Genomic DNA, 24,427 nt, shown 5'->3' on the forward strand with positions numbered 1-24,427 from the left:
GTGTCTGTCTGTGTGTAGCTCTCACGACTAAAATACTAAACCGATAAAGCCAAAATTAAGCACAAATATGGTCCACATATCTAGAAACGTCATAGGCCTATTCACTTACCTGATTTCCTCTAGGGCTACGCCCCTTTGACGTCCAAAGTTTTTAGGTGAGGTTTTCAAAAGTAAAAATGTTATTTGGTCTCCATGGAAGCATGAGAAAATTCACAATGTTTACCTTTGCATTGATATTGAAATTTAAACAATGATAACTGACAAATGCTCATAGAATTTCAGACAGCTGATCCAAAGAAAATATATTTTACACAACTATGTGGTAGGATTATTTAATCTAAAACTTTATGATAGATTATTTGCTCTAAATCTATTTCAATGATTATGAAACTAATTTTTGTTCCCGTTGTAAGGCACGGGTACAGCAGCTAGTATGATATATACTTTGGAAAAATTAAAATCCAAAGCTACGTACAGTATTTGTTTTTTCATACAGTGAATAAGGTAATTTCTTTAATAAATATTTTAATATTCAATTAAAACATTAATATCTTTCAGTCCTTCTTGATACCTTGAAAATATGAAAAGACCTGTTATAAATAAAGTTAAACTTTCAATAATTTGAATTTTTATGGAAAATATTTCGTTATCAGCAAACCAATTTATTTTCAACTGGGAGCTGGAAGACATCATTTAAGAAACTACATGAAATATAACAACGTAGGAGACTCGGTTTCTGGCAGAGATGTGTTGTGTGTTCTTAGGGTTATAGTAAGACATTTTTCATGTGAAATGGAGTCTCCAATGATAAAGAAAGTCATTCCTTGCAAAACCCCCATCAGTTCTACCACTCTTCTTGTTTCTTTCGTAAATCTTTAACTCCTCTATATCCATCTTTTGTTCAACAGTACATTTTGTAATAAAATTACACAGTTCGTTTATCGAATGGATACAAATTCGAAGTAGTTTTATCAATAAGTTAGACGAGATAAAACTACTTGATAGTAGTGTTATACTAATAATTAACTAAATTTGTCATACATTAAACTTATATGCAATCAAATATATCTAATTCTATATATGTTTCAAACCCATCTTTTAAACCAAAATAATGGTGCAGTAAACATTATTTGAGGCTAAAACACTATCCATGGTTTTGGATCGTTATAATAACGTAAACTTAGTACAATCTTTGACTTGATTCAACTTCTGTATCCAAAAAGTCAATACTACATTTTTAGTATGATGAGGTGAATCTGGACAAGATTAACGAAGCTATTAATCTTACTGCTTTATTTATTTGGAATGTATCCAGCAAAGCAAGGGGTGGGTCGGGGCAGTACGAAGGTGAACTGATAAAATGTTTACCCAACCCGCCATGTTAAACTTCTCTATCCCAAGCGTGATGGATACAACTTTTTACTTCTCGAGTGATGTAAAGTTGAGAAAAACTCACTCGGTGAGGAAATGAAACCCATTTAAATAACATTGAGTGCTTAACTTAAAAAAATATACTCGCTTCCGCTCGTTGCACAACATTCACCTGCGTGATGTAAAAACGCTCTTACTACACTTGTAAGGTAAATAGCTATTACCCAACCCGCCATGTTAAACTTCCCTATCCCAAGCGTGATGTAAAGTTTCGAAAACTAACTCGGTGAAGTAATGAAACCCATTCAAATATCATTGAGTGCTCAACTTAATAAAATATACCTCTATGGAACCAGCGACGTTCAACGCTAGAAATCAACTGTGCGCTTGAATATTATTGTTATGCGTTAAAGTATTTTCCTAACCTAGCTTTTGATTGCAAAAAAAACTTTTCTGTTAGAAGATGAGTGAAATGGATAATGAAAAATATTGTACGTAGCCACCTGTATAAAATCATGTACGTTACACGTTACGCAAGAGCGTGTTTACATCACTGCGTATATAGATTGAAAAGATGCCATGTTTTGGACCTAAGTTGTCGTTTTTAGAAATTTATGGACTTAAAACTTTGTATCAATATGCAAAGTTTGTGTGTTAGCTTTATTGTTGGATAAAGACTAACTCCTGTATTAAAACTTTATCATATTTACTTATTGTTCTATTTTTGTTGAACAGATTGTAAATTCAATAAAATGTAAAAAATATACCCCCGCCGCAGCAAACCTGCAGACTAAGCGAATTTCCATTTGCCTGATTGGATTTACACTAAAATGTCTCCTTAAAAATATCACATTTATTCCCTATTTAAATCGAATCAGTTTAATACATACTTAGGTTTGCTGCAACAGGGAGGGTTAAAGTGTTTTTTTATGTAAAATGTTAATAGTTAGTAAGAAATAAAAACATTTTCCAAATTTGGGCAAAATATGTTAATAAATAAGCAAACTACAACAGTTTACTTATCCTCCATAAGAATAACATGGGAATTTTAAATTTACAATTTTTTTGAATTTTCTCCGTAACCATTAGGCGCATTATAACGCTTCAATATACTAAATTATTTGTTTTTTTAAGCTCTACAAAATAGTTTGGAAAGAAATTGCAAAAATTTAAGTTTTTTGGGTCAAAAATGGGAAAAACCCATTTTTACCCCATAAAAGCCCCCATAAACCCCCGTTCCCATGGTCCGATCATGCTGGTTCGCGAACTCGTTCGAATAAACGTAGGTTTACACGTTTGTACCAAATTTCATCAAAATCGGATCATTTTTGCTCGAGTTATCGCGCTAACGGACACACATATATATAAATATATATATATATATAAATAAATATATATATATATATATATATATATATGAATTTTAACGGATGCTATTTTTGGCCTCTAGGGACCTCAAAACGAAAAAAAAAATCGGTCCCGGGTCCAGGTCTTACCATGAGTACTACGGTAATAGCTTATTCCCTATATGGGAAATTCGCTAAAAGAAGATGAGTGAAATGGATAATGAAAAATATTGTACGTAACCCCCTGTATATTGTCGGGTAAGGTAAATTCTTGTGTTTACATCACTTAGGTGAATTATGAAACTCGCTTCCGCTCGTGTCACAGTATTCACCTGCGTGATGTAAAAACGCTCTTACTACACTCGTAAGGTCAATAGCTATTACGGCAGTGCCCAGGACCGAACCCACATCTTTGCCTTGGGCCCGAAGTCCGTGATGCTACCAACTGAGCCACCGACTCAACAACTGGGTTCATGGTTCAATCTTAAAGGTTTTTAGCTATTGAACGTTCAATACTCGATATAAATCCCTTGATAATCTGGATTTAACAGACGGCTTCGACTAAAAAACAACTAATGACTGTATAATTGGTTCACTGTTTTGTATGATGAAAGTGCATCTACGGGATTTGCAAGTCAAGTTATGAACATTCAAAATGCATTAAATAAATGGCTATAATTAAAAAATATACTGATTGATAAATGTGCACAAATATATTTAAAATATTAAATCTATGTATTAAAATGTGTTTTATAATGCAAAGTTAACTATAAAGGAAGGATTATAGAAGAAAATAAGTCACCCCACACATTTTGATATATTTAAAATCATAATGTAAACATCTAAAATGTAGCAAAAATAAGTACAAACGAAATAGCTTCTTGATCAGCACAGTTCATGTTATTAAATTACCTGAAAGTACAAATATACGTTAAATAACACTTGTAATAATATATTTACACTTATACTGTTTACTCACAAGACGGTAAATACATATAAAAGATGGTAAGGGGTGATCGATTTCGATTAGACACTCCAACCGAATAGGTCTGATGATGATTGGAGTAATAGGTCTGATGATGATTGGAGTGTGCAATCAAAATGGGTCACCACTTAACATCTTTATAATATGTATTTACCGTCTTGTGAGTAGACAGTATAACTGTAAATATATTATTACAAGTGTTTTTGACGGATATTTGCACTTTCAAGTATAATATGTCACAATACTCTTACAGTTCTGACGAGTCAAGTAATTTTTACACCTAATTAAAACAATTGTCTCCCTCCGATTGGACCTGATGATAGCCTTCGTACGTTACAACCAATCACCACTGTACAATATTGTATATATGCTTTCCTTCTTGGAAACATGTTTACAAAAGCGTCGAAACATTTCATAGGTATTTTTCAATTCCTACCATACCCTCCAACGCAAATGCTAATCAAGAATTAGGTTAATTATTATGCTATTGATGGTCCAGCCCTACATGCAGGTGTAGTGCAAGGGGATGCCGGGAGGGGCGAGGGAGGTGCGCAGACGGTTGCCATGACGACGGGACGCTCAGCATCCACGGGAGTCAGTCGGTGCCGTCCGGTGGTCCAAGACCGAGGTGTGACGTCACGGTTTATATAGTGCGTTTATTGCCGAGGGAGTGGCTTAACGTAAGGGTAGTATTGTAGTGCGGTCATGTAGTTAATTCGTTTCGATAAAAAAAAACTAGTGCCGGTCGGATAATGGATTAAAATTAATTTGTAAGTATGGTATTGAGTTGCTGTTTATAATGTGGAAATTATTAGAGTTGGGTGTGTATATTGTTACTATGATGAAGGATTTTACAAAATTAAACAATATGGATGTTGTGCAAAGTAGACTACAATTATTCGATAAACAATCCTGTAAGTTTATCTGATTTGTGGGCTATTTTGTTAATCTTACACCCCGAAAGTGGTCTAAAACATAATTTACTAGAGGTGTTGAAAATTTGAAAATCTAACTCACCCTCCTTAGTTCTGACGTAATTGACAACAGCTAGTTTATTTAGGTGAGGTTTATTATTGACCATGATCTTCCTGCTAACTATCTCCTCCAGTAAATCGGAGAGTTTATTGAAAAAAATGATTTTACTCAGATGACATAAGATAAATACAGGTTGGACAAAGTAAACGGAAGTTACCTAGGCGAAAATAAGACAGGAAATTAAGGCGAGCAAAAAATAAAACATAGGTACCTTAATTAGTTAGTTTCTTTAAAACCTTAATCTACAGGTAGATGATTATCAAGCACAAAGCTTTTGAATAGAGGATTATTTACCTATTCATAACATTCAGGAAGAGTTAGTCTATATTTAGTAATTTCAACATTCTAACGTAGATTGTTTCATGAACGAGTTGAAAAGCATTCGAACCTCATAAAGCGATGCAAAGAAGCTAATAATATCAGCTGAGCAAAACACATGAAATCCTAACTGACAAAAAGCTATTTCGATTACTTAAAAGGGTAAAATGGTAAACTTGTTCTTTAACAGGGGTTCTATTTACTTCTAAAATAAATATGAGTATTTTGATTAGTTCCTAGATATAATATTGTCAATACTAAATTTGCAAAATAAAGCACAGAAATGATTAAAGATTTCAGTACCAACTCGTTCATTAGGGGGTGGTTCGTTAATTACTGTACCTTGAGGATGACAATTTGATCCCATCATCTTTGGATGATGGTAATTTGTTTAGCGAGGTAATGACAACACTCTTACTGTGTGATTAATTGGTCTTTCGAACAGTTTTTACATATAAAATGTATAGTGTATTCTATGCCACAAACAATTATTCATTATAATGTTAAAAAATTAAAAATCATTAGTGTTTAATGTTGTGTGTTTAAAACTTCAATATGATATGCTGAATTGGAACAAGAAATATGTTTAGTGATCTCGGATCTCGGCAATAGGACAAAGAACAGGGTACTAGCATATTGTTAAATTTATTAGGTATCAAGGCTAAATGATTTTATATCAAGCAATGACAAACACAGCCTTTGATTTGCCAGTTGATAGGAACAAATTTGCTTGAAATATATATCGGCAATTCATAATCTTAGCCTCGACCAATTTAACAAGGCTGAGTTAGGCAATGCATTTACTGTTTAATAAAATCTAAAATAGGCATTCAAATTAAAAAGCTTTGATTAAAAAAGCCTAACTATGTGATAGCTACTGGTTTTATGGATCTAGAGCATGGAAAGTATAATAAATGTCACCTGTGTATCACTTGGCTTAGTATATTTAACCTTATTTAGTTAAGATTTTTATTAGATTTATCTGACAATAATAAGGATGTAAGATAATATCTGTGTGTATATTAACTCATACTGTAGGCCTAAATATGTATGAGTCGTTAAATTACATACATATGTTACAATAACTATCTATTAGGTGAGTCGGTGATTCAGTTGGTAGCGTTACGGCAGCGATGTCGTGGGTTCGGATCCTGGTCACTGCCGAAAACATTTTATCAGTACAGTTTACATTCGTTCTGTACCGGCTCACCCCTTGCTCTGCTGGATACGTTCCACGCACAAAACAGCCGTCTATGTAGACGGGCAACTGCAAGGTTAAAAGGTCCCTCTAAAAAAAATTCGATCAAGTAGGGAAAATTACTTATTTGCACTTAAAAATATTTATAACACGGTATAAATAAAAAGTATATTTTCTCGATTCTGTCAGGCCATTTTATAACCTCCTCTACGGTGGATAGATTCAAGGATCTCTTGACAGAATACAAGTAAAATATATTTTTGACGAGTAACGTAGTTCAACACGAGCGGATATTAATATACACTAAACTTGTTACTATTCAGATTATTATTATTTACAGGGTGTTTTTGAAGACAGCCACTAAACTTAATACAGTCATAGTGTCCGGTTTTTTTCTTGATGTTTTATTAATTTATGTTTGTTTAAAACCCCCAGCTACTCGAGGACGAGTATTTAGATAAGTAGAGGCAATATGCCGGTTTAACATCACTTTAGGCACGTTTTCCCCATAAGAATAACATGGTGAGCTTTTTTTGATCACTTTTTTAAAAATCCAGCTCTCGGCCTATACAAGCCTATATAAATGTTCAATACCATTGTACAACACTATTACTATTTCAAATCCACATCCATTCACAAAATCGAGCGAGGTTTGCACGCGAACTCGTGCGCGCTCCCCCATATAAAATGTATGCTACCCATATAAAATAATGTTAAATTCTTTTCTTACTTTTTGATTTTTTTATGTTGTAATATTGTTTATAATCAAAAGTTGACACCCACTACGTTTGCCAGAATTTCAACCGTTTTGCCGTATCTCAAGCCGTTTTCGAGATATAAGCGTTTTTAGATAGTTTTACGGACTTAGACGATTTTTCATGGTAAATTTTATTTGTACCCATATAAAATAATGTTAAATTTTTTTCTTACTTTTTGATTTTTTTATGTTGTAATATTGTTTATAATCAAAAGTTGACACCCACTACGTTTGCCAGAATTTCAACCGTTTTGCCGTATCTCAAGCCGTTTTCGAGATATAAGCGTTTTTAGATAGTTTTACGGACTTAGACGATTTTTCATGGTAAATTTTATTTGTACCCATATAAAATAATGTTAAATTTTTTTCTTACTTTTTGATTTTTTTATGTTGTAATATTGTTTATAATCAAAAGTTGACACCCACTACGTTTGCCAGAATTTCAACCGTTTTGCCGTATCTCAAGCCGTTTTCGAGATAAAAGCGTTTTTAGATAGTTTTACGGACTTAGACGATTTTTCATGGTAAATTTTATTTGTACCCATATAAAATAATGTTAAATTTTTTTCTTACTTTTTGATTTTTTTTATGTTGTAATATTGTTTATAATCAAAAGTTGACACCCACTACGTTTGCCAGAATTTCAACCGTTTTGCCGTATCTCAAGCCGTTTTCGAGATATAAGCGTTTTTAGATAGTTTTACGGACTTAGACGATTTTTCATGGTAAATTTTATTTGTACCCATATAAAATAATGTTAAATTTTTTTCTTACTTTTTGATTTTTTTATGTTGTAATATTGTTTATAATCAAAAGTTGACACCCACTACGTTTGCCAGAATTTCAACCGTTTTGCCGTATCTCAAGCCGTTTTCGAGATATAAGCGTTTTTAGACAGTTTTACGGGCACTGTCACAAGGGCCAAGTGAAGCGGTCACGAGACTGGGGAATCCTCAGGTGGTGACGTCACCGGGGACGAGTCTATATATAGAAGTGGCATCCGGGTGATATTTCATTCTCGAGCGTGATGCCGACCTGTCAACACTGCTCCGCCTCGCTGTCCAAGAAGAGCAATTTGGTCCGCCACTACAAGCTAGTACATCAAATGAAGGTGAAACTGTGCAAGGTATGTGATTTAATCTGTGATGATAATGTGGTTCTAAAATCGCATATATTACAAAGTCATAAGAATTGTAATTTTTGTAAGAAAAATGTGGTTGGTCATTTTAAAAGACATGTCAATTCTTGCAATAATTGTCCATATACAATGATTGAATTTGTTGGTGAATCGATTAGAACTGAACTTAAAAATACTCTTCAGTCTTGTCCTCTGCCAATAAAATGGACTTTAGTAAGGAGAATTAAATTTATAAAATATTCAATGGATCAAAGTGGACAATTAGTTAATGAAAAAGAATGTATTGCAGATTTTAGAAGCCTTACTACCTTAACTATTGAGAAAAGAGATTTAAAGCCTCAAATTGAAAATGCACCTTTAAAGATTGATGCTTCCATACACAAATACCAAGCCCAAGGCAGTGGATGGATATATGACCATACTAAGTATTGGCAGTTGCACGTTTACAAATATAAGCCCTTAACTCCAAAGTCATATATTCCCACACCAGAGAGTATTAAATCGAAACATGCAGTTTTAAATATAAAAAATGATGATAATAAATGTTTTCTTTGGTCGGTATTAGCAGCTTTATATCCAAGGAACTCTAATGAAAATGCTAATAGAGTCTCCAGCTATGCACCCTACATAGGTCATCTGAATATGACAAACATAAAGTATCCTGTGAAAATATCTGATATAGATAAATTTGAAAGACAAAATAATATAAGCGTTAATGTATTTGGGGTTGAAGATGATAAATGTATATATCCATTAAGAACAACCAAACTAAATAGTAATACTCACATCGATTTATTATTATTACAAGAAGGTCGTAAATCACATTACTGTTTAATTCGTGATTTTGATAGGTTAATGTTCCACTCTACAAAACATGGCCATAAGCAGCATTTTTGCAAGTTGTGTTTGCAACATTTTTACACTAGTGATAAATTAGAACGTCATATAACATATTGTAAAAACTTTGATGCCCAACGAGTGGAAATGTCGAAACAAGATACATTACAATTTAAAAATTATAAATATCAACTTAAAGCCCCATTTGTAATTTATGCTGATTTTGAGTGCTTTATAAACTCTAACAACCATATTCCATCTGGATTTGCATTTGTTGTAGTGAGAGATTCTAAGATTATTTCTGAAGAGTTATATAGTGGTGCAAATGTTATGGATGTATTTTTCAAAAGGTTATTTGAGACTTATGACTTCATTAAACGTCAAATGTCGATATATATTCCTCTTGTAATGACTCCTGAACAAGAGGCATCTTTCCAAAACTCAACGCATTGTCATATTTGTGAAAAACCCCTATATTTTGATAGGGTGCGAGATCATTGTCATTCATCTGGCCGATACCGTGGAGCTGCCCACAATGATTGTAATTTAAACTATAAAGTAACAAAGAAAATCCCAGTATTCTTCCATAACTTGAAAAATTACGATGGACATTTTATAATGCAACACTTGGGAAAATATGATCGTAAATTAAATTGCATAGCCAAAGATATGGAAAAGTACATTTCATTCTCTGTTGATGATTTAATATTTTTAGATTCCTATAACTTTCTGTCACTTCCATTATATAAATTGGCTTCCAATTTAAATACATTTAGATTCATAGACAATCCTCTACTACAGCGTAAAGGCGTATTTCCCTATGAATATATGACGGGACCAGATAAGTTTGCAGAGTCTCTACCCCCAATTGAAGCATTTTACAGTACTCTAACTAAAGAACATATCTCTCCCATTGAATATGAACATGCTAAAAATGTCTGGACCCATTTTAATATAAATAATTTACAAGAATATCATGATTTATATCTTAAAACAGATGTATTGCTACTGGCTGATGTCTTTGAGACTTTTAGAGACCTGTGTTTAAAGGATTATAAACTTGACCCCGTACATATGTATTCACTTCCTGGATTAACATGGGAGGCCTGTCTTAGAATGACTGGTATAAAATTACAATTATTTCAAGATATTGACATGCATTTGTTTATAGAAAGTGCAATCAGAGGAGGAGTCAGTATGATTTCCACACGTTATGCTAAAGCCAATAATAGATATATGGGTGAACACTATGATCCCAATCAAGAGAGTGTGTATTTAATATATTTAGATTGTAACTCGCTATACTCTACAGCAATGTGCGAGCCACTGCCTGTGGATGAATTCCGTTGGACTAATGAGATAGACTACAAATACAATCAAAATTATGAGTTTGGTTACATTTTAGAAGTTGATTTAAAATATGATAAAAGCTTACATGATTTACATAATGACTATCCATTGGCACCAGAGAAAATGAATGGGAAATTAATACCAAATTTAAATGACAAAACTAAATATATTTTACATTATAAAGCATTACAAAAATATGAGGAATTGGGGTTGGTTGTTACAAAATACCATAGAATTTTAAAATTTAAACAATCAAAATGGCTTGCACCCTATATTAATTTTAATATTGAAAAACGAAAAAGTGCTAATAATGATTTCGAAAAAGACTTTTACAAATTGTTAAATAATAGTCTCTTTGGTCGAACAATTATGAATCAACGAAAGTTCCGTGACATATATCTCAAGGATGAGTCACTATTAACAAAATATGTCACTAATCCAAGGTTTGACTGTAGCAAAAAGTTCGATAACAATTTACATGCTATACATTTAAATAAATTAGTTGTAAAGTTTAATAAACCAATATATTTAGGAATGACAATTTTGGATATTAGTAAAGTAATAATGTATGATTTCCACTATAATTATATGTCAAAATTTAAGAATAAAAGATTTCTAATGACAGATACAGATTCATTAATGTATGCTATAGTTACAGAGGACTTTTACAAGGAAATAGAATGTGACTTGCACTATTTTGATACCTCTGGATATAGTAAAGACCATTTCTTATACTCTGATAAAAATCAAAAAGTCACTGGAAAGTTTAAAGATGAATTTAGGTGGTCATATTATGTATGAATATTGTGGTTTAAGACCAAAGTTATATTCTTACATTCCTCTAAAATGGTTATATGAAGAAGACAAGCAAGCTTAAGAGGTGAAGAAAGCTAAAGGAGCTGATGGTGCCACTGTTAAACATCTCCTCAGACATCAACATTATTTGAACTGCCTTGCAACTGGGCAAGATTACTATGAGAATGTGACAAGAATTAAATCTACAAATCATCATCTTCAAACCTTGACCATGAATAAGAAAGTACTATCCTTTGACGATGACAAGAGGTTTATTCTGGAAGATGGTATCAATACTCTTGCGCTTGGTCATTATAAAATTGATCAAACATAGTTATGTTCAAATGTATGTAGATATATTTAATGTTGCAAAATAAATACAAATGTTAAAAAACTCCAGTCTTTTATTTATTTACCCTTACCATCCTCTTGATAGAATTGGTCAAACATAAATCTATATTTGCCATTATTCTTTGACCTTTCTTTGTCTATTACGAAAAAGCCATATTTAGTTTTATCCCAACATTGATGACAGAGATTTTTAAATTGGTCAAATGAAAAGTCATTACCAACATGATTGTGATATACATGTTTTAAATTTAAATCATCTTGTTTGAATAATATTAGGAAATTTACATTATCACGTAAATGTTTGTGTACTTTGCTGTAAGATTGACACAAGTAAAAACAGTTAATATTTTTGTGTCGACCCATTGAGAAAAATTGTGTAATATTTGGACTATTTATGTCATCAAATACAACAACTGACTGTGATTTTACATCATTTGGTGTGATTTCACAGTCAGTAAACGTGTGTAATTTCACTTCGTCACACAAACTAAATATTTCAATTATTTTTTTATATTTTTCATGTTCTAAAGATTTAGATATTAAATATAAGTTTGTAAATTTTAATCCTTCCTTTCTTACAATTAAATTGTAAATTACAACCGTCTTCCCACTTCCACTTGGACCACAAATAACACATCGAATATTGGTAGGAAATAGACCCAACTTCTTTGGTATATTTTCCTTAGTATGTACTATTTTAAATTTATGTTTTTGTTGAATAAAAGACATTTTTTATATAATAAAAATGGTAAAAAATGATAAGAAAACATGTAAAAAGGGCAAAGGTTTATTCCTAAAGCCTTACAGGGGTCGAGGGTTATTGAATACTCTTATAAATAACCTTCCATTCCCACTTCACATACCATCATATCAGTACTGTGGACCTGGAACGAATATACGTGGGAATCTAGCCAAAAATGTAACTCCAAAAAATAAACTAGACTCTTATTGTAAAGAGCATGACATATTCTACATGAATAATCCCGATACCGCTGCTCGGAACAAAGCAGACATGAGATTAGCAGACTTAGCTTGGACTAGAGTTACGGCCAAGGACGCAAGTCTTGCTGAAAAAGCTGCTGCTTATGCCGTGACAAATTTGATGAAGGCAAAAGCAAAAATGGGAATGGGATTAAAATTTAATAAAAAAGATGGACAACTACCAGCTGTTAGAGGCCGCAAAAGACGTGCCTCACTTCATGGGGGTGTACCTAAAAAACGAGCTAAAAAATCTAAAACCAAGAGTAAAAGAGTGCGGAATAGTTAATTTGGATAGCTCATCTGGCACACATTGGACAGCATATCGTAAAAATAAAGATATTGTAATTTATTTTGACCCATTTGGAATCCAACCTCCAAAAGAAGTAATTAAATATTTTGAGGGATATAAAATCTTCTATACAACCGATCAAATACAAGATTTAAATAGTTCTATTTGTGGAATTTTATGTTTATCATTCATAAAAAAATTTTGTTTATAAAAATGGATTCATTTACTATAACATTTTCGGGTACAGAGCCAGAGCTTAAGTCAGTGTTCTTTCCTCCCATAGAATTAAATGATGATTATGTAATTGGATTAGTAGATTTTCAAAGTTATAATTCTATATTTAATGTTAAAAAACCTCTAAATACTTTAACATATTATAAAGTAGAGAAAAAAACATTACCAAAAGGAGATATCTCAGTTGATGATTTAAACCAGTTATTAGATGGTAAACTTAAAGTTATAATAGATAAAAATGGAGACGCATTAATTAATACTAAATCCAAACTTTTATTCAAAGGGCTTATTCCAAAATTAAATAAACTTAAAGGCAACAAATTAACCATTGGAGAAGGTGATGATGTTTTCTATTATGATCACAATGCTCCAGTTACAATAGAAATTTCTGAAGGAACATATGAGGTGGTTGAGCTTGCAAAGGAAATTCAAAAGCAAATCCCAGACTTTTTCCTTACAGCTAATAATAAAACTATGAAAGCGACATTACTTTCTAGCCATGTGTTTGATTTTACAAAACCATGTTTAGGGTCTGTCTTATTGGGAATTAAAGGTGTTTCTACTCCTGGTGTTCAGTTTGAATCTACAAATAAAATAAACATTAATAATGTAAATGTGATTAGAGTAAAATGTTATATTTCAAATGGCAACAAATCACACACCATACATAGCTTTTATCCAGAAGCTCCTCCTGGCTACAAAATTATTGAAGTTCCAAGAAATATTATATATTTTCCTGTAAATAAGAGAAGTTTAGATGTTGTCAGTATTACATTTGCCGATCAACACGACAAGGCAATTGACTTTAACGGAGAAGAAACTACAATTACTTGTCATATAAAAAAGATATGAGAATTTATAAGAATTTATCTATAAGTGTACAAAATGCTAGGTTCCTAAAGTCAATAGGACTAAAGTTAAAATTTTCTATTAATAAAAATGGAAGATTTTCTAGACGTTACAGGGAAATCCCAATTCGACGATAGTGTGGTTAAAATTACAAATCACTCCTATGTTCCCCACAACACTTTGGCAATAAATAATTCTGATGAAATTCGAATATGTATTAATAATCAAGATTTGCTAACTCTCCCATGTAGGAGTTATCTGTATATTAAGGGAGAAATTGAAAATCATGATAAAGGTCATTTTATAAATAATGCATTTGCGTTCTTATTTGATGAAATTAGATACGAAGTTGCAGGTAAAGAAATAGACATTGTAAGAAACCCAGGAATTTCTAGTCTTATGAAAATATTGAGCTCTTACAATAAAACTACTAAATTGTCAAATGTAGCATTTGATTCTGACACGAATTTAAAAGAGTTCCATAAAGGTGGCAAGTTCAGTACTTGTTTGCCATTAGAGTTGTTAATGGGTGTATTCGAGGATTTTAATAAGGTTTTAGTAAATGTCAAACAAGAATTGGTGTTGAGAAGATCCAAAAATGATTTGAATTGTATATTAACAACCACTAGTGCTCCAGCCAGTGGCACTGCTGATACAATTCCCAAAATTACACTCAACTCTATTCAATGGGTCATGCCACATGTGATACCATCAGATGGGGAGAAGTTACAATTACAAAAGATGTTATTGCAAAATAAAAATTTGCAAATTGCATTTAGAAGTTTAGAGTTGCATGAACTTCCATCATATCCCAATACCACAAGACATACATGGTCAGTAAAGACATCTTCAACTTTAGAGAAGCCTAGGTATATTATATTTGGTTTCCAAACAGCTAGGGATAATAGTGCACGAAAAAGAACTGACGAATTTGATCACTGTAAATTAAAAAATCTCAAAGTATTTCTAAACTCTGAATATTATCCTTATAGTGATTTAAATCTTGACTTTGAAAATGGAGATATCTCTAAAGCTTATGAGATGTTTATGAGGTTTAGAGAGACTTACTATAATACTATCCCAGATCCTATGATTAGTAGGGCTGAGTTTATGAAGAAATATCCACTAATTATAATAGACTGTTCTAGACAGAATGAAACAGTGAAGGAAGGAATTGTTGATATTAAATTAGAGATTGAAACTGCAGACAATGTGCCAGCAAATACATCTGCATATTGTTTGATAATACATGATAAAGTGTTTGAGTACAATCCTTTGTCAAATGAGATAAATAAAATGTAAATAAAAGATGAAAAACATTCAACAAGAATTGGTTGACTCTGCAAATCAAATACGAGAGAAATATAGAGCTTTAAAACGTGGCAAGTTTCTAGAGGCTGAAGAGAGGTTCCAAACATTCCAACCTTTAATAGAGCCATTACAAGAATTAAAAAAAATCACAGCTATTGGCAAAACAGAGAGGCCTCAAATGGAGATACTCCCAATGACTCCATCTAGAATATCAATGATACCAAGATTACAACCATTACAGCAATCCACTCCACAGAAATTAGATTTTGGTCTTTTAGCATCAGACTATTTAGGAAATTACCTCAGTAAAAGTAGTATGACAGACACTACATATGGTATTAGACGAGAAGCAAATAAATTTTTTATTGGAAATAAGGAAGTTGACATTGCCAATGATGATGTTACAATTGCAAATAAAACCTACAAGGGGACAAAAGGTTTGTGGCAATTGTTAACTTTAAAAGAACCTGAGGATTATACTCCGGCTGATTTGCAAAATTATAAAGAGATTTTGGAAGCCACAAATGGACATTTAAAGAGTTACAAAGATGGTGCACCAATTTCAAGTAATAGACATACTAAATATCTTAATATAATTAAACCTCTTTTTAAATCTGTTGGTGAAGGTTTGAGACAAGTGACTGGTAATAAAATAGACTATATTTATTGGGATGATCCTAATGAGCTTGTAGATAGGTTAAGACTTCTTTGGCTAAGTCGCCAAGCCGGTAACTCAGGAGTGGATAATGAAATAGATTCCATTATTGAGGAATTAAGAGAAAGTGGAATTATTTATTAAATAAAAATATGTTTATGGATAAATTTTATCGTTTATATAATCCATATAATAAGCCTACAGAACCCAGGGCTAGTAATGAACCTACTTTAAATTTACAAGACGATAGTTGGAATTGTTTAAACCGTAAAATTGGTAATGTTAAAGATGGGGAGTTTGTAGATGATGTATCAACTTTGGGTCAGACATTAACTAGAAAAGGTGATGTATTTTTACAAGGTAAAACTAAATATGAGTTTTTAGAATCTAAGAATAAAAATTGGAATGCTAAAAAACAGAAAATTACTAATGTAGAAAAGGGTGAAAGTTTAGATGATGTGCCCACTTTACAACAGACTTTAATACGAACAGATGGTGGTACATTTGTACAAGACAATAAAAATTATGAATTTTTAGAATCAGAGAATGGTGTTTGGAATGCTAAGAAACGGAAAATTACTAATGTAGAAAAGGGTGAAAGTTTAAATGATGTGCCCACTTTACAACAGACTTTAATACGAAAAGAAGATGGTAAATTTGTACAAGACGATAATAATTATGAATTTTTAGAATCAGAGAATGGTGTTTGGAATGCTAAGAAACTGAAACTTAGCAATTTGATAGAAGGTACAGATAGTAAGGATGCTGTGAATGTTTCACAAGTTCCAAAAAATGGAAGCAGGCTATTGGGATTTTAATAATAAAAGGTTAGTACGTGTTAAACCTGCCGTTGATGACACTGACTGTGTTACAAAAGAACAGACTATAACTTTTGATAAAAAAGAAAAATGTTGGGATGCCAAAAAACAATATATAAGAAATCTGCCAATGGGGGAATATTTAGATGATATTTGTTTAATGTCACAAGCTATGTATTATGATGGATCAAAATTTGTATATGGAGGAAGAAAATTTAATTTGATGGAATACAATCCTGATTTATTAGTTGCCGACCCCACATCTTTGAGTGGATTTAAGTATATAGATAATAGACCATATATACCAGAAAACTATGTATTTAAAAGAATGGAAGATAATCTATTGATTGGGGCTAATGGTAATATATTTACAGTACAAGGAAAGAGTGATGTTATAAAAAATGAATGAAATTGCATACGAACTTCATAAGCCTGCAAGAAAGAATTTCATTAGAAGGTCTTTTAAAGTATTAGGTATAAACGAAACTGTACAAATAGATTTAATTGATATGCAAAACTATGCTAGAGAGAATTCTGGCAATAAATATATTTTAACTTTAATAGATACATTTTCTAAAAAAGCTTATGCTGCTCCGCTATAGAATAAGACGGGTTTGGTGGTTACAGAAGCCATTAAAACCATTCTACCAAAGGGGGTTAAAAACATTCAATCTGACAATGGAAAAGAATTTTTTAATCAATATTTTAGCAAACTAATGAAACAATTAAATATTAATCACTATCACACATTTTCTACAACTAAGGCTGCAATTGTGGAGAGGTTTCAGAGAACTTTAAAGAATTGGTTATATAGGGAATTTAGTGCTCAGGGGAGTTATAAATGGTTGGATTTACTTCCAAAGTTAATTCGAAAATATAATAATAAGGTGCATAGATCTATAGGAATGAAGCCTAACCAAGTGAATATTAAGAACAGTAAATATGTGCATGAGAGGTTGACTTCTAAAGTAGTGCAAGTTAAAAAGCCAAGATATAAGGTAGGTGATAGTGTGAGAATTTCCAAGTATAAACATGTTTTTAGTAAAGGATATACCCCGAATTGGACAGGGGAGCTATTTACAATAGCAGAAGTAAAGAATACAAAGCCTGTGACTTATATCTTGAAAGATGAAAAAGGTAATATAATCAGGGGAGGCTTCTATACAGAGGAATTGTTAAAGACCAAATATAAAGACATGTATTTGATAGAAAAGGTTATTAGGAGAAAAGGTGATTTATTATATGTCAAATGGCTTGGGTTCCCAAGTAGCCAGAATTCATGGATTTCCACTAAGGATGTCCAAGGGAGCGCGCCATGAGCCGGGAGCGCGCCCAAGTTCGCATACAAACCTCGCTCGATTTTGTGAATGGATGTGGATTTGAAAAAGTAATAGTGTTGTACAATGGTATTGAACATTTATATAGGCTTGTATAGGCCGAGAGCTGGATTTTTAAAAAAGTGGTCAAAAAAGCTCACTATGTTATTCTTATGGGGAAAACGTGCCTAAAGTGATGTTAAACCGGCATATTGCCTCTACTTAGATAATAACAATTTTTGTGACAGATGACTCTGTTTTGGAAGAATTCCTCAAACAGTCCCCTTAGCATTCGTGACAATTGCAGCCTTCAAGGCATTATGTGAATATCTGTCATTTCAGCGGCGTGAACAATGTGTTTAACACTTGCTAAAAACTAGCTGTTACCCACGGGCTTCTGTAAAATTATTGATACAATGAAAAAACATTAAAAAGCTTAAATTAAGGAATGCATGAATATTTTAACTTTTTATAGTGCTTATACATTAATCGGAGTGAAAATGTGGTGTAACTTGTACTGCTAAAATGTATGTTCCCCGATTATAATCAAAATATTTGCAAAGTTTGCATGTAATCTTGTAGGGAATTAAAAAAAATCTTATTGTTTAAAAAGTTTCATGTGGGTTATTAAAGATATAGAAAGATATATGGTTTCGTCAAACTGGCTACCATAAAACTTATATTCATCCCAAGAAGTTATAGTTAAACTAAACCATCAATTTGTCAACATTCACTTCTTAAATTAGTTTGTAATGAGCCGTTGAAAGATAAATAGTTTTAGATAAACAAACAAGACTAATCTCTCAAATTGATTAATTTATTGAACATTAATGAGTTATATTAACCCAAATACAAGGCTATATTCTGAGCAACAGGTTGACTTCAATTTGTTGATAAGTTTTGTAGACATAAACAAACGAGTTTAAGATCTTCCAAGTTGTTGTTGGCAAGTGGAAAGCAACAGTTGGTAGAATTATAGGTAGGTGAAATGTTTCATATTATCTTACGTATCTTGAATGTGCTACTATTGTTATATTCTCGTTACGTATTTCACGCCACCAAGTGTAGCGTAAAATAAATAATAATAAATAATAAAAGTAGTATTCATACATCTAGTAAGATGTATGAATACTATTTTTATTATTTTTTAAGTAGCTATGTTTAGAGAATTTCCCTTTTAGGGAAGTAGCTATTACCATTGACTTTATATCTATACTGTGTAGATATAAAGTCAGTGTTGGTTGTGTTGCTAGCAAAGTGGTTAGCGTCTCGGACTTCGGTGCGGGACGGACGGGTTCAATCCCCGACACATCCACTAAACATTTAATCTCTCGTAACTTCTCTCGTGAAATGCCACTGGCGTAGAAAAAAAATGATAAATAATAAAAGTAGTATTCATACATCTAGTAAGATGTATGAATACTATTTTTATTATTTTTTAAGTAGCTATGTTTAGAGAATTTCCCTTTAGGGAAGTAGCTATTACCATTGACTTTATATCTATACTGTGTAGATATAAAGTCAGTGTTGGTTGTGTTGCTAGCAAAGTGGTTAGCGTCTCGGACTTCGGTGCGGGACGGACGGGTTCAATCCCCGACACATCCACTAAACATTTAATCTCTCGTAACTTCTCTCGTGAAATGCCACTGGCGTAGAAAAAAAATGATATTACCGTAGGTGGCACTGTAAGACCTAGGCCCAGGACTGATTTACTTTTTCATTTTTAACAATTTAGTATATCAAATTGTTTTTGTACTGTTATTGGTAACGGAGAAAATAGAAACAATTGTAGATATAAATTCCCATGTTATTCTATTGGACAATATTGTAAAATGTTGTATTTCGCTCGTTTATGGATATATTTTTATCAAACTTGGTAAATTTATTTATTAAAAACTAAGCTATTAATATTTTACCAAAAACACATTTTATTATTTTCCATGTAGCAGCAAACCTAGGTACTCGTTAAACCTTATGTTTTAATTAGATTTAATTCACTAAGTCGGCAGGTTTGCTGCGGTGAGGGTATTTAAGTTAGAAACGTTTAAAAAGTAGGAGACTTTACAACAGCACACTCTGACTTATTTAAAAACTGACTTATTTATAATTTATTTTTGAGATGTAATGTTTTGTTTCAATTAATAAAATTGTATTTAGATTACAGCTATAGCACACCTTCACGTTTTATCAGACAATAAAAAAACAGTTTTTCTTTTCATTTGTCACTTACAACTTTTCGATTTGAATTTATATAGCATAATGTGCTAACATAATTCTTTCATAAAATACTCAAACTGTTGTTAAATCATGACTGCTTGGAAGCGGAAGAACACCATTAGAGAAACATCAGCTGGCTGAAAGATGAACGCCTGGGGCTTGGCGTTGGCTGTAAAAATATTACTAAATAAAAATTTTGATGAACGAGAACATTATTTGGGAATGAAGCTATAAAGTAATTATGTGAAAATATATTACGAATAAATATACGCACAGGGTTTTGAGAAGTTGAGTTTGTAGTTAGTATCTCATACTTAAGTGTGAGGGTGCCAGGTTCAATCCCCGGAGATCGGGGACAAACTTGAACTACTTTCTTTTGACAAGTTTGAAGAGAGGTTTTTTTCAATAAAAATGCCTCTGAGAGGGTACCAAACATATTATTATTCTTCTTTCGGTCTTTAAACATGTAAAGACTCAAACCACATTGATTGGTTGATTTTAACCAGGTTTAATTGAAACATAATATAAGTTTTAACAGCTTCTCGCTTGCAGTAAACTACGATGGCTGAGGAGCATAGCTGCTGAAAACTATAAACCCATCAGAAACTTAGGTTCTAAGAATCCTATTTTAAGCAAAGTTTCATAAGAATTTTGTTTTAAATTTTACTTAATACAATACATTGTGTATAAATTTAATAATTTTGGATCTGGACGAATATTTTCAAACCTAAATACATGCAATGCTGCTTACAAGTTGAGTTAGGTAGAGGCAAGGTATTTATCGTCTGTAGTGACTTTATAGATCACAGTATAATTCTACGCCCATTGAGAATTTCTCCAAGTTGAACTTTAGGAGCTGGCGGTGAATATCTTCGACAACTTTCGGAATTTTCATAGAGTTGTCCAGATAGGCATTCATCAGAATAGTTTAAATATTGTATTTACATGGAATAGAAATGCCATTACACAATACCCTATTTTTTTAGAACGTCGTTTTACTCTTAGTCGAGTCTCGGGTTAAGCCTGCAGATGACCCAATTGACTCGTCGTTCGTAACTACTGTCTCTTATTTTATGTATTTAGCATGTTTGAAATATTAACAGCAAGTGTAAATACAAAGAAAAGTGTGGTAAGACGAACTTTATAATATTCATAGCATATCCACCCAATAAGTAAAACGCTGTATTAGAAAATATACCCTCCTGAGACATAAATATAGATGATCTAATTTAAAATAACATTATTACATTTATATTTCGATTTGTGGGAATTTATGTGTATCACGTCTCAAGGATATTCATGAATAAACAAATAAATTGCTTGTTCCTTGAGTAGCTCTATAATTTGTTAAGTATAAAAATGCAAATATTTTAATCCACGTGGATATTTAATGTTGACGCAACAGTACCTTACTCGACTGCGAATGTTTCTATTTGAACAGTATTTGCATTTTTACTTTCTCCCCCTATACCATAGTATATGGAGAAAGTATTGTTTTCGTCAAAATTTTCGAGTTTGAGTTTTGAGTGGATATATTCGTTTTGGGTCCCCCTGGACCCAAAAAAGTGGTTTTCGAAGTGATGTCTGTGTGTGTGTGTGCGTGTGTGTGAAACATGTGTGTGTGTGCGTGTGTGTGTCTGTGTGTCTGGATGTGTACAGAGCTAGAGACCACACCTGTGGTCCGATTTCGATGAAATTTGGTATGTAGGTTCTAATCCATGGTATCTCCAGGCGTTTTTTTCATTTTTTTGAAATTTTCATTTTTAATGGGGATTTTCCCATAAAAACCCATAAAAACAGGAAAAATCGGATTTTCTCAAAAATGGCCCGAACGATTTTGATAAAAATCTAGTATGTTATAGCCCTTTAAATTCTGAATAAAATGGTACAAATCCCATATCTGTAAAAATTACGGTTCAAAAGTTATGGTAAATTATGTTATTTTCCAATAAAACCCCATAAAAACAAAAAATAGGATTTTAGACAAAAATCCGGCTTTGATTTAACATAGTACTTATGTTATGGTCCTTACAATTTCGATAGTTTTTCATTTTTTAGAAATTTTTATTTTTATGGGGATTTTCCCATAAAAACCCATAAAATAACGGAAAAATATGATTTTCCCAAAAATGGCCAGAACAATTTTGATAAACATTTAGTATGTTATAGTCCTTTATATTCTGAACAAAATGGTACAAATCCCATTTCTGTAAAAAGTACGGTTCAAAGGTTATTGTAAATTCTGTCATTTTCCCTTAAAACCCCCATAAAATAACAGAAAAATCGGATTTTCCCAAAAATGGCCCGAGTGATTTTGATAAAAATTTAGCATGTTATAGTCCTTTAAATTCTGAACAAAATTGTACAAATCCCATTTCCGTATATTTACTCTCACCACTTACACATGATAAAGGTTGTTGACAAACTTATGGGAGAAAGTATGTGTCAGAATGCTGATACCGTTTATTATATCTCAACTTCGCAAGTATTGGATGGTTGGGTCACAATTTCACACGAGAATAACATAAAGAAGTATTGCCGACTTGATATCGGTTTAAAGTGCCTCGGGCCTTAAATTATTACATTTAGTTTACGCGGAATATGTCATCAAGTGGTTTAGATCAGGTCACTAAATCTATAAGTATAAAAGAGGATGTTTGTATATATATATATTTGGCAGTGATAAACTCAGACACCGCTGAACCGATTGCCACGAAACTTGGTACATACGTGTAGAATTTCGTGGAATAGGTTTCCCATGTTAACCTTATGAGAAATTGAATTAATGAATCTTAACAGCTGTTTCAATTAAACAAGTTGGTTCTCTTCTATGATGTTCAATAGCATTAAAGTTACAAGGATTACCAACAGGGTGCAGCACTATTATTTTTTTTAAATTTATGACAACAGCTAATTTGCAACCAAAAGGTGAGTGAGCATAGCGAACGAACTTCAACCTGGAGGCGAGTTAGCGTAGTGAACGAGCTAACCTGAAGGCAAGTGAGCGTAGCGAACGAGCTAACCTGAAGGCAAGTGAGCGCAGCGAACGAGCTTCAACCTAAAGGTGAGTGAGCGTAGCGAACGAGCTCCAACCGAAAGGTGAGTGAGCGTAGCGAACGAACTTCAACCAGGACGCAATGCGAACGTGATCATCTTGAAAATTAAGAAGTTAAACGGGGCAAAGCCCGCGGGTTACAGCTAGTAATATGTATATGTACAAAGACAATTTTAAACTATCTGGAAGAACATTTGATTCCAATGTTGCTTATTCAAAGATTTGTAATTTTCAAATAAAACTACCGAAGCGCTCACTGGAATAAATCATATGCTATTTCTTTAGGTAAACTTGCCAATCGTTTGTCAACAAACTTATGATCATAGTGTTAGTACGGGGGAGCGAGCTGGTCTAGTGGTTAGAATGCTTTGGTCCCTGAGGTCCCAGGTTCAAATCCCATCCAAGTGATAATGTCGCAACGCATAAGTCTAGCCTGAAGCAATGTGAACGATTTCCGGGGTCGTTCCTAGCTTCAAGGACGAAGAATAATACAAGCAGATTCCTAAATTTCTTTCTTAAATAATTTCTCAAGAAAATTCCTCACAGCGAAAAAAATCAATTTTGCGTCTTTGCATTTTAGTTTAAAGTTAACTGAAAACACATTTTTACAGAAAAGTTATCATGACGGTGAGCTGACGAAGCCGCCATGGATGGCGAGAACAGAATCATCCTGAATGTTGGCGGGATCAGATACGAAACATACAAGGCGACGCTGAAGAAGATCCCGGCGACGCGGCTGTCCAGGCTCACGGAGGCACTCGCCAACTACGACCCCATCCTCAACGAGTACTTCTTCGACCGCCACCCTGGAGTCTTCGCCCAGGTCCTCAACTACTACAGGTTAGTGTGTTTCATATTGTATGTTAGATGTCTTGCCAACTACGACCCCATCCTCAACGAGTACTTCTTCGACCGCCACCCTGGAGTCTTAGCCCAGGTCCTCAACTACTACAGGTTAGTGTGTTACATATTGTATGTTAGATGTCTCGCCAACTACGACCCCATCCTCAACGAGTACTTCTTCGACCGCCACCCTGGAGTCTTAGCCCAGGTCCTCAACTACTACAGGTTAGTGTGTTACATATTGTATGTTAGATGTCTTGCCAACTACGACCCCATCCTCAGCGAGTACTTCTTCGACCGCCACCCTGGAATCTAAATGCAGGATTATTAGCTAACATACTATCAGGTATAACCCAGCTAATCCCACAAGAAGTACTC

The 24,427-nt window shown here is 33.0% G+C and overlaps 1 protein-coding gene across 1 annotated transcript in view; it reads left to right on the plus strand.

Moving 5' to 3' along the window:
- The first annotated feature begins 4,365 nt into the window (after nucleotides 1-4,365).
- LOC128989241 (potassium voltage-gated channel protein Shaw-like) overlaps nucleotides 4,366-24,427 on the plus strand; it is an 83,502-nt gene continuing 63,440 nt past the window's right edge. Inside the window, exons 1-2 of the mRNA XM_054411115.1 lie at nucleotides 4,366-4,472; nucleotides 23,818-24,046. Coding sequence (XP_054267090.1) covers nucleotides 23,853-24,046 — 194 coding nt within the window. The 5' untranslated portion in view covers nucleotides 4,366-4,472; nucleotides 23,818-23,852. The remainder of the gene's footprint in view (nucleotides 4,473-23,817; nucleotides 24,047-24,427) is intronic.

The sequence above is a fragment of the Macrosteles quadrilineatus genome, unplaced genomic scaffold (assembly GCF_028750875.1).
Source record: "Macrosteles quadrilineatus isolate MER2022 unplaced genomic scaffold, UCM_ALF_1.0 Scaffold_3__2_contigs__length_128488019, whole genome shotgun sequence".
Lineage (NCBI taxonomy): Eukaryota > Metazoa > Arthropoda > Insecta > Hemiptera > Cicadellidae > Macrosteles > Macrosteles quadrilineatus.